This window comes from Oculina patagonica, chromosome 5 (assembly GCF_052425735.1).
Source record: "Oculina patagonica isolate OP01 chromosome 5, crgOcupat, whole genome shotgun sequence".
Classification (NCBI taxonomy): Eukaryota; Metazoa; Cnidaria; class Anthozoa; order Scleractinia; family Oculinidae; genus Oculina; species Oculina patagonica.
Window position 1 is genome coordinate 10,550,937 of NC_135762.1, and position 13,125 is coordinate 10,564,061.

Sequence of the window (13,125 nt, forward strand, 5' to 3'; positions counted from 1 at the left end):
CACTAGCCATCCCATAGCTGACAAGAAGATTCAAGGTAAGTTTTGTGTAGTCTAGTATTTTAAACTGTAGATGTATATTTAGTAAAAGTTACGCTCAATCAAGCTTTTTTTCTGCACGACTGACTTGGTCTTCCATTGTCAGTATTGCTGTAAATCTGAACTAAAAGTCGCAAAGTAAACCCTGTTGGATCGCATAGTACATCCCGCTAGAGACACCCACTTTCGCTACGAGACGCACAAAGATCTGTCTCAAAGAAACTTTCATTCAAGTTGAAAATGATATGCCGAAGCCCTTTCTTTGCGCAAAAATGGAGATGAAAAGAGAAATGGTGACGATATCCATAAGATCAGAAATTTTTTCCACGGTTTTTCCAAATTGTAACATTTGCAAGATAATCCAAGCAGCATGTTCTTTTGTCGACATCAATTCGTTATAAACTTACAAACAACATTTCCTTTCTGTTATCATTTGCTAAGCCTTTCAATTCCAAACAACGCGGATCGACATGTTATTTCCCGTTTACCATATTAATACATAAACCGGCAGGTAGACAGAGGGATTCAGTGAAATTAAAAACGATATATTTCCAACAGAAAAAAACGATTTTAAAATATTTCGAGCTAGGGACTTCAATAGTTTTTTTTTAAAACGCTTGAATTTTATGCTATCCCAGTCGGGAAAATAAAGATCGGCAAATTTCAATCATAGCGGAGTTAGTTTAGCTGTTCCTTCATAGCATCATTCGTTTTGCTTCAATCGCAAATAATTGATTTTTGTTGTTGACTGAACAGCTTTGAATTGATTCAAACATGTTGCCGCCAGAATTAGAATGAATACAGGAAGTGTTCTACTCAATAACAAGGAACTGAGTGTTGTACAAATTCATTGACATTCATTATATCGACACATATTGTTTCTTAATCAAATACTAAAGGCTGTGTTCTTTGCATAAGCAATAAAATTGACAGAGGTCACGTAGGCATGGATGAACAAATTTTCGTCCATAATTTAACAGGTAAAACTCACAAAAAGCTACAAACGATTTTATCATAATGTTATATATCTTTTTCATTGTTTTTAAAACTACCTTTTTTTTAGAACAAATCCACAACCGACAAAAAAGTACAGGCAGTTGTAATACAAGTTTATCAAGTTTTGTTGGCGACTAAAATTAAGTCTGAATAGCCGAACCTGTAAATAAAAATAGGGGATCATCGTGCTTCATTTAACCATTCTCCGGGTGGAGAATTAGGCTGTAGGCTCTCTGCCTCCAGGCTGTCCTGTCTTCCGCAGCCGATGCAGCCTGCTGTCCATGTTCTTAAACCGTTCTATTTCAGCTCCCTTTCGACAGTCCTCCTCCAAGTCTCACGTGGCAGACCCCGTTTGACAAAAAGGGGGATAGCCTAAACAAGGGGGATAAATGCCATTTTTGATACATGTACTTTATTTATGTTGCTCTCGAAAGACCACTAGTTTTAGATCATCCAATGACCCATTTTTTATCCGGACTTTTACTTCAGGCTTTTCATATTGAAAGTAAACGCTGTGACGCTAAACCGTTGCTGCATTCAGCAAAATGTTTAACCCTTACCAGAAATCCAATACAAGCAAGACGAAATGCATTTTGCTGCTTTCAAAACGGGGTAACTCGCCATCTTTCGAAATGGCTATGATTCCCTTTTAATAAGCGCAAAGGAATGGAAACGAGCATACGATCGTCCATGCATAGAATAAATGTATAGAATGGTGGGCCCAATCGTCGACCATCTTTGGCCTTTTCCTGTGTGAAATCTTTATAGACACCTTTCCAAGGTCAGTTTTGATGCGTTTACACTGAAATTAAAACTGTTCGCTTAAAATCAGCCATTCTAGATCTCGAGCTTTAACGTTTGTAAACAATCTGCGTTTTGTATTGAAAATCCGCCAATATAATTGGTTCTCTTATTGTTGTCTATTCGTTGATCGCGTGCACGTTGCCTATACAGAGAAAATTAAAGGGGCTGTGTCACGAATTTTAGCCAAATTAAGGCATGGGAAAATGACCTTCAAGTTTAGTAAAATATAAAAATAACCTCCTAAAACAGTGAAGGGACATTTCGATAGCACAGTAAATACAAAAGAAGGTACGGATGGCCAGAAATGACGAAGATTGAAACGGATTGCGATATGGGTTTTTGAAAAATGATCCGGCGGAACAGTTTTCAAAGTTAATCTCGTTTGCTTGTAACTTTAAATTTTATCGCCCGGGAGACAAATTTGGATACAATGAAGCTATGGTTTTGTCATTTAGATACATAGAAGTAATTCCTTTGCAAACATTAAGATTCATAGCGAGAATTTGGCAAAACTAAATAAAATAAACTTCAAACAACGGTGACACAGTCCCTTTAAGTTACTCTTGATTTTTGGCCTAAAAATAAAATTTACTTTGCTTTGCAAACCTTTAGAATGTCTACTCAAGCAATAAGACTGCGAGCTTGAGTTTATTCAGCTCGTGGTCTAATTGTTAATTACAATCGTCCTCTGATAACAAAGGAAAATATGTTTTTTTTCTGCGGTTCCCATTTTCCCTGTTGGACAATTAAGTAATGCTGCCTTGCGTGTCGTTGTCATAGAAACCTTTCGGAAATTATTGATATTGTGGGATTTTAACTGTTTAATGTTTTTTAATTCGATCTCGTACGCTTTATGGCAACAGGACTGAAACAATACTTTGCCAAATGTTTATATTTTAAATTGCTCGAGGGACTCAAATACGCTTTGTTATTGCATGGGAAATTTATTGTTTGCATGTACAGGTACCCCATTGCGAGCAGTGTTTTGGCTCATTGAACGCGTCAGTTGAAATAAAAAACAATATCGTGAATACTAAAAAAATAACAATGCGTCATAAAGGACGTCTTTGTATCCTAAACTTCCCTGATTCCAGCCTCACCTTTTTAGCGTCACAGTAATTATTTTATTCCTGCCGCACGCATTGGGGGGTGACACACATGCAGCGTTTTGTTAAATTATTGAATTCACTCATTCAGTTTCAAAGTGGATAAACTCGAGTCTTGGATCGACAAACTCTTCGAAGTACGCTTGCAACATTTATATACGAGAGTTTCAGAAGGTAAGAATCCGCTAAAAAGCTTATTCACTTTACCACAATCGAAAACTTCGTTTTTTACGCAAAATAGTTTCAGTCGCAGAACTCGAGAACGACTTGTTTGAATCCGCTGAGCAGAGAAGCATTGTGTTGGTTGTTTGTCTATTTGGCGCTCGCAGAGAAAATTGTAAATGATGAAGTCGATATGATGAAACAAAGTTACTTAGTGCAAGATTTTGAAAACATTTATGTAATTCCTTAGTATCAGGGTAGTTAGCAAAGTTTGGGGTTGTTAAAGTTTTGCTTAAGCTGAAGTTAGAAATGGTATACTTAATAAAGGCACCAAATGCAACATTGCAATGTTTATACCAGTTTGTTGTTGAATTAAGGATTAGATAGATAGCCTTTAGATAGTTAGATTAGTTTTAAAAGTTACGGCTAAAGTTCCACCCCATTATATTTCGCTACAATTTCCGCCTAAAAACTTAAGCTACTATTAAATATCAAGCATTATGTGGGGATGGGGGCTCGAGATAGCTTTGCTTGTTAATAATTTATAATTTAAAATATACATTACCATGGAGCTCCCGTAGAGTTTTAAACGAAGGAAATTAGTTGGAATGCGAACACTACAATATAACAGCAATATAGCAAGTCGATATTTGATCATATTGTTAACAATTCTTGGCTGGCTTCGCTTGTCATGCAACAATTCCAAGCGGTACTTAGCAGATTAGGGACGAAAAAGACAAATCTAACACAAGAAATGATCTTTTAGGGCATCAATCTTTTATTTTGTGTGCCTTTCGTAGATTACAAAATTGTTACAGCATTTTTCCTCGTTACTGAGGTCCTTGTGTTTTCGTGATGTCACCTCAAGGATATAGGGAAACCGCTTCATCGTGATCACGCAACTGTTTATCTATTAAAAGGAAGTAGTTAAAAGCGTGCTTTTCGCGGCCGTGAGTACCCGGATAACGTACGAGGTGGTTTCCTTTTCAGAAAATCAAAAAAATGCGGGATCATTGTAACAGCGACACAAGGGTGCGTTCGATTAAAACCCATTTCGGAATAAATTGGAATAACTCAAATGTCCGTTTGATTGAGTCGCTTTTCTTATTTCGGAGCTGACCCATAATTTATTCCAACCATTCTGCTCTAGGGCTCAGAATACACCGGAATAATTTTCACATTGTGAACTTGTGAATCTTGGTAAGCGCGTGATCTGCTTATTTTGTTGACCGTGATTTGTGATTCCGGATGACCGTTGGAACGAAGATAAATAACGTACTATAAACCATTTACGGCAGTGAAACAAAATTAACGAACGACAGGAATCGCGAAACCAAAGACTGATTTTGTGTTCAGGAATCAGGAAGTTTTCGGCTTATGCATTTTAGGACTTTACTCACACTGTAAACTCGCCTAAGAGATCAAGTCTAGCTACTAGGCTATTGAAAGGTAAATGCCACGCAAATTAAGGTTAAAGTTCATTTTTTTCAGTAATGTACACTAAAAACCTGATTCGAGAAATGGTCTAAAACTACACGTGACTCGTGATTTAAAGAAACATAGGCTCGTGATTCGCTAATAACATTAAACTACACGGTGGAAATTTTTGTTTTTAATATATATTTGTCTAAGGTTAGCCACCATAAGAAATGCTACAAATTTTGGAAAAATATGTTAGCAGGGTTCAGAGATGTGCTAAGTTACACAAATTTAAGGTGGCTCTGAACTTTACCGATATATAGGTGTTGTTTTTTTTTTAAATTGTAATAACGTTTCGTTTGCCGATTAGACAAAAACATATCAAAAAAACAAAAACTTTCGCCGAGTTGTTTTTATAATTAAGTTGTTAGCCTCCGTGCAGCCGTTTTTCTACTTCCTTACGTGTAAGGAAACAGGAGACAGCTGAACGCAGACTATATCAAGTTGTTGTAAATTGGGTATATTTTAAGGCTATTTTTACGTTGCCACTGCAACTAACATTATCTTTTCCGGCTTCTATCCTGCAACAAAGGGCTTTTCAATTGTCAGGTTTGCAGCTGAACTTGGACCTTTGCTACTATACTAAAGAACAACGAAGTAACAATATAACTTCAAGAGCTGAAAATATGAACAATTCTACTGTGCAACCACCGAGAATCTACAATCATGAATCGTCTTGTTCTGACGTGGTTTCCACGCTGTTTACAGTGCTTCTATCTACAGTGAGCCTAGCAGCATTTATTGGCAACTTGCTTGTGATAGTATCCTTTGTAAAAACCCAAAGCCTAAGAACGAGCACCAACTACTACATTGTCAACATGGCGGTATCTGATCTCCTTTGCGCCTGTTTTAACTGGCCGCTTTATGCAACTGAAGGAATGCTGACAAGTAAAGTATTCATCACCGAGCCCGTGGCTTCAGTTGTATGCAAACTAGGAATGTACTTTAGAGGAATATCACAAGTTGTTTCCGTCTTGAGTCTGGTCCTGATTGCCGTGGACAGATACGTCGCCATTGTGTACCCTTTGAAGACAATGCTACTGGGCCGAGGAAGAATTCGCCTCACTCTGTTGGTGCTTACATGGGTTATACCAGTTGCTGGTGGTTTTCCGTATTTTCTTTTCACAAAAGTTGTCAAAGTGGATGATCTGACTTTCTGCAGAATTGTATGGGATAAATTGACACACGGTATCTTCAACGTCATAGGGTTTGTATTAGTCTACTGCGCTCCACTTATTGCAATGAGCATCCTTTACACTCGCATTGTGAAAACTGTCAGAAATCGGCCAAATACTGCAGACAAAACGCAGGAAGAACTTGCCAACAAGAGACAAAAACAGAACCAGAAGATCACGAAAATCTTGATATCTATCGTTGCCGCCTTTTTTATCTGCTGGACTCCACTATGCATTTATCTTTCTCTGAAAATGTTCCATCCAGAGTTCTTTGTTAAAGATAAATGCCTGGTAATGGTAGCTCTATTTTTCTACCTTTTTCCATCTTTCAGCACCGCGATTAATCCTTTCATTCTCTTCCTGTTCAGTACAAATTATCGTCAAGCGTTGAAGAACTTGATTCTGCAGCTTTGCCACTACTTCAAATGCCGTTTATCGTACACAACTAGGCGGGTTGCATCGTCTCACGTTGAAGAAGATAACGTTGCTATGTCGACAAATCTCGGAAAGAAAACTATTTCCATTCGGCAAATCTCCGTAAAAGGACTTGGAGAGGCCGATTAGTATTTTCCAATCGAAACATGGCCCGAGCACTTACGGCAAGTACTGCGAACGTTTCACGACAGTCAGAAGTCGTTAGGTTATGTCAGGAGCTTTAGCACTCAGTTGATGTCGTGAGACAATAGCGAGACACCTCATGACATAATTATACCACACAACACTCAGTTCATGCAGGAAATACTAAACAGTACTGCGGTTAGCCTAATTAGCGCTCCGGGTAGCCTGAATAGCACTTTGGTTAGCCATATAGCGTTAGGTTAGCCTAACAAGCGTTCCAGTTAGCCTAAATAGCACTCCGGTTAGCCTAGGGTTAGGATTTCTATCTAAAAACATCTGGATTCTGGCAGCTGGCCGTCGGTGGCTTAGTGGATATCATTACCGCTGGGCATGCCGTCGACCCGGGTCAGGGAAATCTTCTTGGTCGCAACTTTTTTAAACTTAAAAAAAAATAACAAGTTAAGTATGATTTATGTCTCGTGTATGAAAAAAGGAAGTCTCACGGCATGGACTGAGTGCGGAATAGTCACTCCCTATGTGTGTTTCTTAGCACCTATTAAAGCATGTTACACGAGGGGATTTTCCTTGCAACTTGCAACGCAACGACGATTAGTGAAAACTATTGCAAGTTTCAGAGGGGGTGTGACACGTTCGCAGTTTTTGTTCGCAAAAATTCCCGCAAGCAAAAAACACGCGCTGATTGGCTCATTTTAACAAAATTGCGTTGCAAGTTTTGTCACACGCGGCAACATGTCTCGCACCGTTGCGAAAAATGGAGGACCGCTCTACATTTCTTGAAAATTGCAACACAACATTTTCTTGCATTACAGGTTGCAAAAATGGGGTGTCACACGTGAAATGTTTAGGCAACAGGATGTATCCTTTTGTTGCCTTGTAAATGGCAAAGAAAATTGCCTCGCGTAAACAATTTTATGGCAGTTATCGCCCCCCCCCCCCCCCCCCCCCCCACAACTGGTATTGTCTCTTGGTAAGAGAATTACTTTTTCTTGAGTCTATATTATGCATTCATGTTACTTTCTGTGTATATTAGCTTTCAATACATACAGTTTTTTAGAATAAATTATGCTTTCTACGTTCGCTTTTTATTAATTTAAAAATATAGGCCTTTTAATATTGTGCCGCTCCTCAAAAGCTTTGTTAAAAAATATTTTTACTGTTCTATCGATAGCGAGTATAGTTTTTGGTATCTTACTCTTGTACTCTCAAGATTTTGTAAAATATTGGAAAAACAGCACAACAAAGTAATCTCCGACAGCTTTCTACTCCGCAGGCGTTTATTCAGAAACCATTACTTAGAGCCTTATTGATGCATGGAAACGAGGTCTGTCTTTGGGAGCGAGTCTCGTTCTCAGTTTCTCGCGTTCTCTTTACAAAAAAACAATATACAAAATCGTTGTATAGATTGATAATTATACCATTTACCCAGTTTGGCATGAAGCCGTACGTTTTCGCATGCTTTGATACATTACAGCTGCATTGACAGAAGCCTCAATAGTCAGTACTCTGTTAAACGAAACATACCTTCTTAAAACGAGTGACTAAGATGAGAAAAGAGAAATATAAACGTGTTAAAGAAGCCATATATTGCAGTATTATTGAAGACTCAGAAAAAGCGAATTTCGTTCATCTAATTGTGAAGTAGACGCAATTCGTATGTAAATAAACCTTTACATTGTTAGAGACATATTAAATAAATCTAAAAACACTTTGAGAAGGAATATTTAAAGGAGTACGTAATATAAACGTAAAAAAGAGGAGACTCGATGCCTAGCCTGCGTCATTTCCTTTCTTCAACTGAACAATTTTCCGGGGGGAAGGGTAACAAAAAAAGGCCTTAAAACGACGTCGTTGTTAGGGGAGTGCGTAGTTCTACTCTACAAATGAGTAGTTAACGTCAAGAAAAATTTAATGAGATGCAAACTAACAACATAATTCGACTTGTTTTGTTCCATATGCACGTTACACGCTCTAAACCCAAGACCACCCTGCCACTCCCCACCTCCCCACGCACGTCACGTGCGTTTTGCGTGCTTATCAAGCAATCCATTCTGCGATGTTCACTCATGCCCAGAGATAATATTTTTTCAGTTCAACATCAGAGCAATTTCGAGCAGTATGGAAAATCACTCAGAATTCTTATGAAAGATTCTCCGCTGGCTTACCAACTGTAATGAGCAAACTATAAGTACTACTATTTCCTATCCGTCGTGATGTTCAATAATAATAATAATGAAGAGAGGAAAACAGCGAGACAGAAGGCGCCAGCTAGAGAGAAAATATAGTCAGAATATAGTGAATTTAAATTTCTATGTCAAAAATGCAAATTTATGACGTCACGACTCCATAGAGGGTCACCTGTCAATCAAATATAGTGGTTGCCAGTTACGCTCGGCTACTTTTTCAGCTGCATACATTTCATTTTCTCAAGCAAAAGGGACAAGAGTCTTAAGGAATGATCTTGGTTTTAAACCGCACAGGGATCCACCCATTTTAATACTCCCTGGGGGGCATCCCATGTAGGGCTTTCCACAAGTTGCTCGAGATTTCCTAAAAAGTTGCCCGTAATTTCTCAAAAAGTTGCTCAAAAGTTGCTCCAAAAATCCAAAAAAGTTGCTTCTGACAATAAAAGTTGCTCGAAAGTTGCTCCAAAAAATCCAAAACGCTGTTTCTAATCAAGAGCATTTTTTAAATATATGCTAATTTCCCTTTGAGAGTAAGATTTCTAACTGTTTTATGCAATTTTACAGCAAAAGAAGTATCTAAATAACATATTAAGGGGAGCATTTGTTAAAAAGCAATGATTTCTTTAACTGAGAAAAATCGTGAATATATCTATGACGTCATGTTTGCTGACGAGTTTTGTAATGTTTCAATGCAGAATGAGCCGAAAGTTGAAACGTCTTCAGATGTTCCTCGAAAATTTTCGGCAAACTTCGTGGATCTTCGAAAACGTTCGTTTTGCCTTTGAACAACACTCGGATAATCTTCGGTAAACTTCGGTCTGGAAATTTTCTCAAAATGCAGCAAGTTGCTCGAGAGGAAAAAAGTTGCTCGAAGGGGAAAAAGTTGCTCGAAATACGAAAAGTTGCCAAAAAGTTGCCGAGCAACTTATGGAGGAAAGCCCTAATCCCATGTGAAAGGGACTGGGATGCTAGCCACTCCTCTTCTCGCTTAGGGGATGTTTATTATGGATTTGGTTTCACGAATGGTGTTCAGGACAGAACGCCAATATTTTTAGCCGTCAAGGTCTCGTGTTGGGTTACACGTGTAGAAAAAACGTCGTCATACTGTGTTGGTGGTCTAGACCGATCAGGTATAAAAAATGGTATTTTTTAGGGGGCAAAAAAAGCTTGAGTCATGCCCAGATTGGTCTTTTAGAGCAGTTTTCAATTGAGTGTCGTAAAACCAAAACCAAAGTAATTACAGTTGAATCCCGATAACTTGAACCTTCAAGGGAAATAAAAAAAGGTTCGAATTATCGGGAGTTCGAGTTATCGAGGGTAAACTTAGTAAGAAAATGACCTGAAGGGGAATCGAAAAAGGTTCGAGTTAGCGGGATGTTCGAGTTATTGAGGGTTCGAGTTATCGGGATTCAACTGTACTCTGGCCAATCACAAAGGACACAGACAATCCAGTGAACCAATCAAAACTCGAAGCAAATACATGTGGCCGGCACGAAGCGCGGGAAAACGTGCGCGAGCTAGTCACGATTGGTTTTGGTTTTACTCCTGATTGGCTGAGAAAGTGGCGCGAGATTTTTAAGCCAATCACTGAGCGTAGTAATTCAAAACCAAAGCAAACGCAATTTACTTTCGACACTCAAGTGAAAACCGCTCTAAGTCGTTAAATTCAAATTTTCAAACAAGAATCCCCGCCCTTTTCATACGGAAGTCCCATCCGGGCATTTTCTTCCCATTAGTGGTCATCAACTTCCACATGAAATGAAAGTTATGACTTCAGGCTCGATGTATATGGTCCTTGTTCTTTTTCAAAGTTTTTTTCTAAACTATACAAGAACTGTGAGGGTACACTCACTGATCAACAAAATAACTTTTACAAATAAAAGAAAGGCATAAATTCATTCTCTAAGATGTGAATAAATGATTTCATGTGATTTTCTTCCAAGTAACACTGTTTTCAAGTTTTAGGTCATCTTCTTCCTATACCCAAACATAGCCACATCACTTTTTAACAATTTTCATGACTAGTACAGTACTTTTAAGCTTGGCCAGGCCACTATTAGTGAATTTCCAACTGAATACCAACACCTTTATTGGATTTTCAGTCGAATTCACGTACCACTGCACCTTTTATTTGACAAGAAATTTCTTTAGTTTAGATGCAGATGCCTGGTGCAGGAAAATCCAGATTTATTTGCCGTAAAAGCTTATGAACATTTTTGTAGAGAAAATATTTCGTGAATGGCGGAACTTTCAGTAAAATTATAAAAAGGCTAAATATTTTTTGCACCAATGCTTCCTGCAAAAGGCAGGAAGTTTTAAGATAAACGTAGAATTATTTAATCGGTAAGAAACGCGGAATTATTCTATCGATGCTACATCACGTACTTTAGTTATACTCCTTGAAATTCAAGGAACTGACGTATAATAATTATAAGAAGAAGAAGTCAAACTTTGCACAGATAAGGATAAATACTGTGGAATACAGATTGAGAGGGATTACAACTAGTTTTGTATAGAATCTATTACACAACTACTTTACCATGGTTTCAATGGTTCCGATGATTTTACAACTTGTTTTCGCATACAGCTTAATTTAAATTTCACAGTAAATACTTACTGCTATATTGAACCTCCTTTAACGATCAGGGTGAATTTTGCAGTGTCATACCGCACGTACGCACACAGAAAGCGGAGAAAAGAAAAACGGCCGATTAATTAATTTTTGATAATTTTTGCCTCTATTATCGTTCGTCGACGATCGATGATTTTACATACGTGCTATATGAAAAAAAAAAAAAAAAAACGCTTTACAAGTTGATCAGGTGGCCTTTAGGATTGCAAAAAAAATGGCCGTTTCCTGAATAGTTTTAAAATGCAAGATACCATATATCTAAACTGAGGTTACTGGCTTTGAAGCAACTTTATAATCTTGCATATGTTGAAATTGAATAATTAAAGAAGAAGTTCATTTCAAAATGGCACTTTGTTTCTTCATACCAACGAAAAGGAAATCCAAGATATGTTAGGCACCAAATTTTAGCTTTCAAAGAGTATTTACAGCAAGGCGCCCAAAAGTGTGACCACTTTTAATTTATTCACATTCTTTCGTGCAGATTTAATCCAATCAGAAGTCAACTGCAAGCTATCCACGGCTTTTGATTGGATTAAATCTGCACGAAAGAATGTGAATAAATTAAAAGTGGTCACACTTTTGGGCGCCTTGCTGTAAACCCTAGGAAATCCTTGTCTGATAGTCCGAAACTCGTGAACCAGCCGCCGCCATCTTGGAGTAACTTGTCACCCTAGCAATGTACGTGTGACGTCAAAGAGCTCAATCTGAAGTTTGGCAGGAACTTTAAACATTGTTTAAATACTTAACACCCTTTGCTAATTTTGTATTGGCTTGTTTTTCGAAATGCCTGTTTTGCAGCATCATTTTGCACAAACTAAGTGCCACGAGATAGTAAAAGTTGTGCTCTTTGACGTCACGCATACAACGCCAGGTGTCCAAGATGGCGGCGGCCGGTTCTCAATTTTTGGACTACTTCGGACAAGGATTTCATAGGGCTTGAATACTCATCGGAAGCTGACATTTTGGGTGAGTAACATATCTTTGTATTATCTTTTTGATTTCGTTGGCGTGAAGAAAAAATAGTGCCGTTTTGGAATGAGCTTCCCCTTTAAGGGTATAAAAACTGACAAATTCAAATTTATTTTAATGTATTTAACTCAACCTTTTTCGATCAGGTTGTTACAGTTTGGTGTTACTCCTAGCTCGTACTTTTGACTATTACACTACAAATAAACAATTCTTATTTTATAGGTTCATTGTTACCAAACATGCAAATTTATGACGTCACAACTTCATAGGGCGTCACCTGTGAATCAAAAGCTCATCATATATGAAAGCAAAATTATTTTCTCTTCAACACCATGCCTAGTTTACCATACTTTCAATTCTTTGTTTAACATGCTCTAAATGCCTAATGGTTAGCACGTTGGGCTTAGAATAGAGTGGTTCGTGGAAAGGGGTGCGCCCCAAGGCCCAAGCCCTTCGGCTCTTTACATACCCTTTTTTGACCCGAAAGGTAGCCTTTTCATATACCTTCAATAGGGATATCGCATATATATTCTAAGCTCTTCACTTCAATAGCTCCCATTTTCCCTATAAGTAGTTTTTGTGGGGTTGCGTGCCCGTCTGCGGTAATTCATTTTGCTGTAATCCTATTGTTGTGGCAATTAAATGTAACTTTGGGCCTGGCTGACCAACGCGCCGACGCGGTGATAGCCTTTGTGTGTTTGGTTCTGTAGTGAAGGCACTGGGGGAGTAATTTGAGTTCCTGAGTTAAAATCACATGATTCAGATCCAAATTCAGAAGAAATAGAAATGATTTGGTCGCAGTTTGTACTGGCAAATGTAATCTCAGAAATCAAAATCTGCAAATGTTTGTTTTGTCCTGGATAAGTTTGGCAACGAAATTTACACATCACAGTTTTGTTCGGAACAAAGGAAGCAAAAATCATCTTTGTCTGGATCATGGTAGCAATATCAGCAATGTTTAGGTCGGAAACAAGGTAGGCGTTTTTGTAGCCTGCGTAGCTTGG

The 13,125-nt window shown here is 38.1% G+C and overlaps 1 protein-coding gene across 3 annotated transcripts; it reads left to right on the forward strand.

The window, feature by feature from the left end:
* Positions 1–7,234, forward strand: LOC144654218 (neuromedin-K receptor-like). 3 transcript variants are annotated; one of them, XM_078514305.1, is made up of 2 exons: positions 1–35; positions 5,116–7,234. In XM_078514305.1, the coding sequence occupies exon 2, from the start codon at positions 5,210–5,212 to the stop codon at positions 6,320–6,322; it is 1,113 nt and encodes a 370-aa protein (XP_078370431.1). In that variant the 5' UTR covers positions 1–35; positions 5,116–5,209; the 3' UTR covers positions 6,323–7,234. The 3 variants fall into 3 exon arrangements, with proteins under 3 accessions (XP_078370431.1, XP_078370430.1, XP_078370432.1); XM_078514304.1 differs by lacking the exon at positions 1–35 and adding an exon at positions 2,921–3,116; XM_078514306.1 differs by lacking the exon at positions 1–35 and adding an exon at positions 4,381–4,553.
* Positions 7,235–13,125: the final 5,891 nt, after the last annotated feature.

What these genes read in the sequence shown, in the direction of transcription:
- LOC144654218 (XM_078514305.1), top strand. Translation starts at nt 5,210, where the DNA reads ATGAACAATTCTACTGTGCAACCACCGAGAATCTACAATCATGAATCG.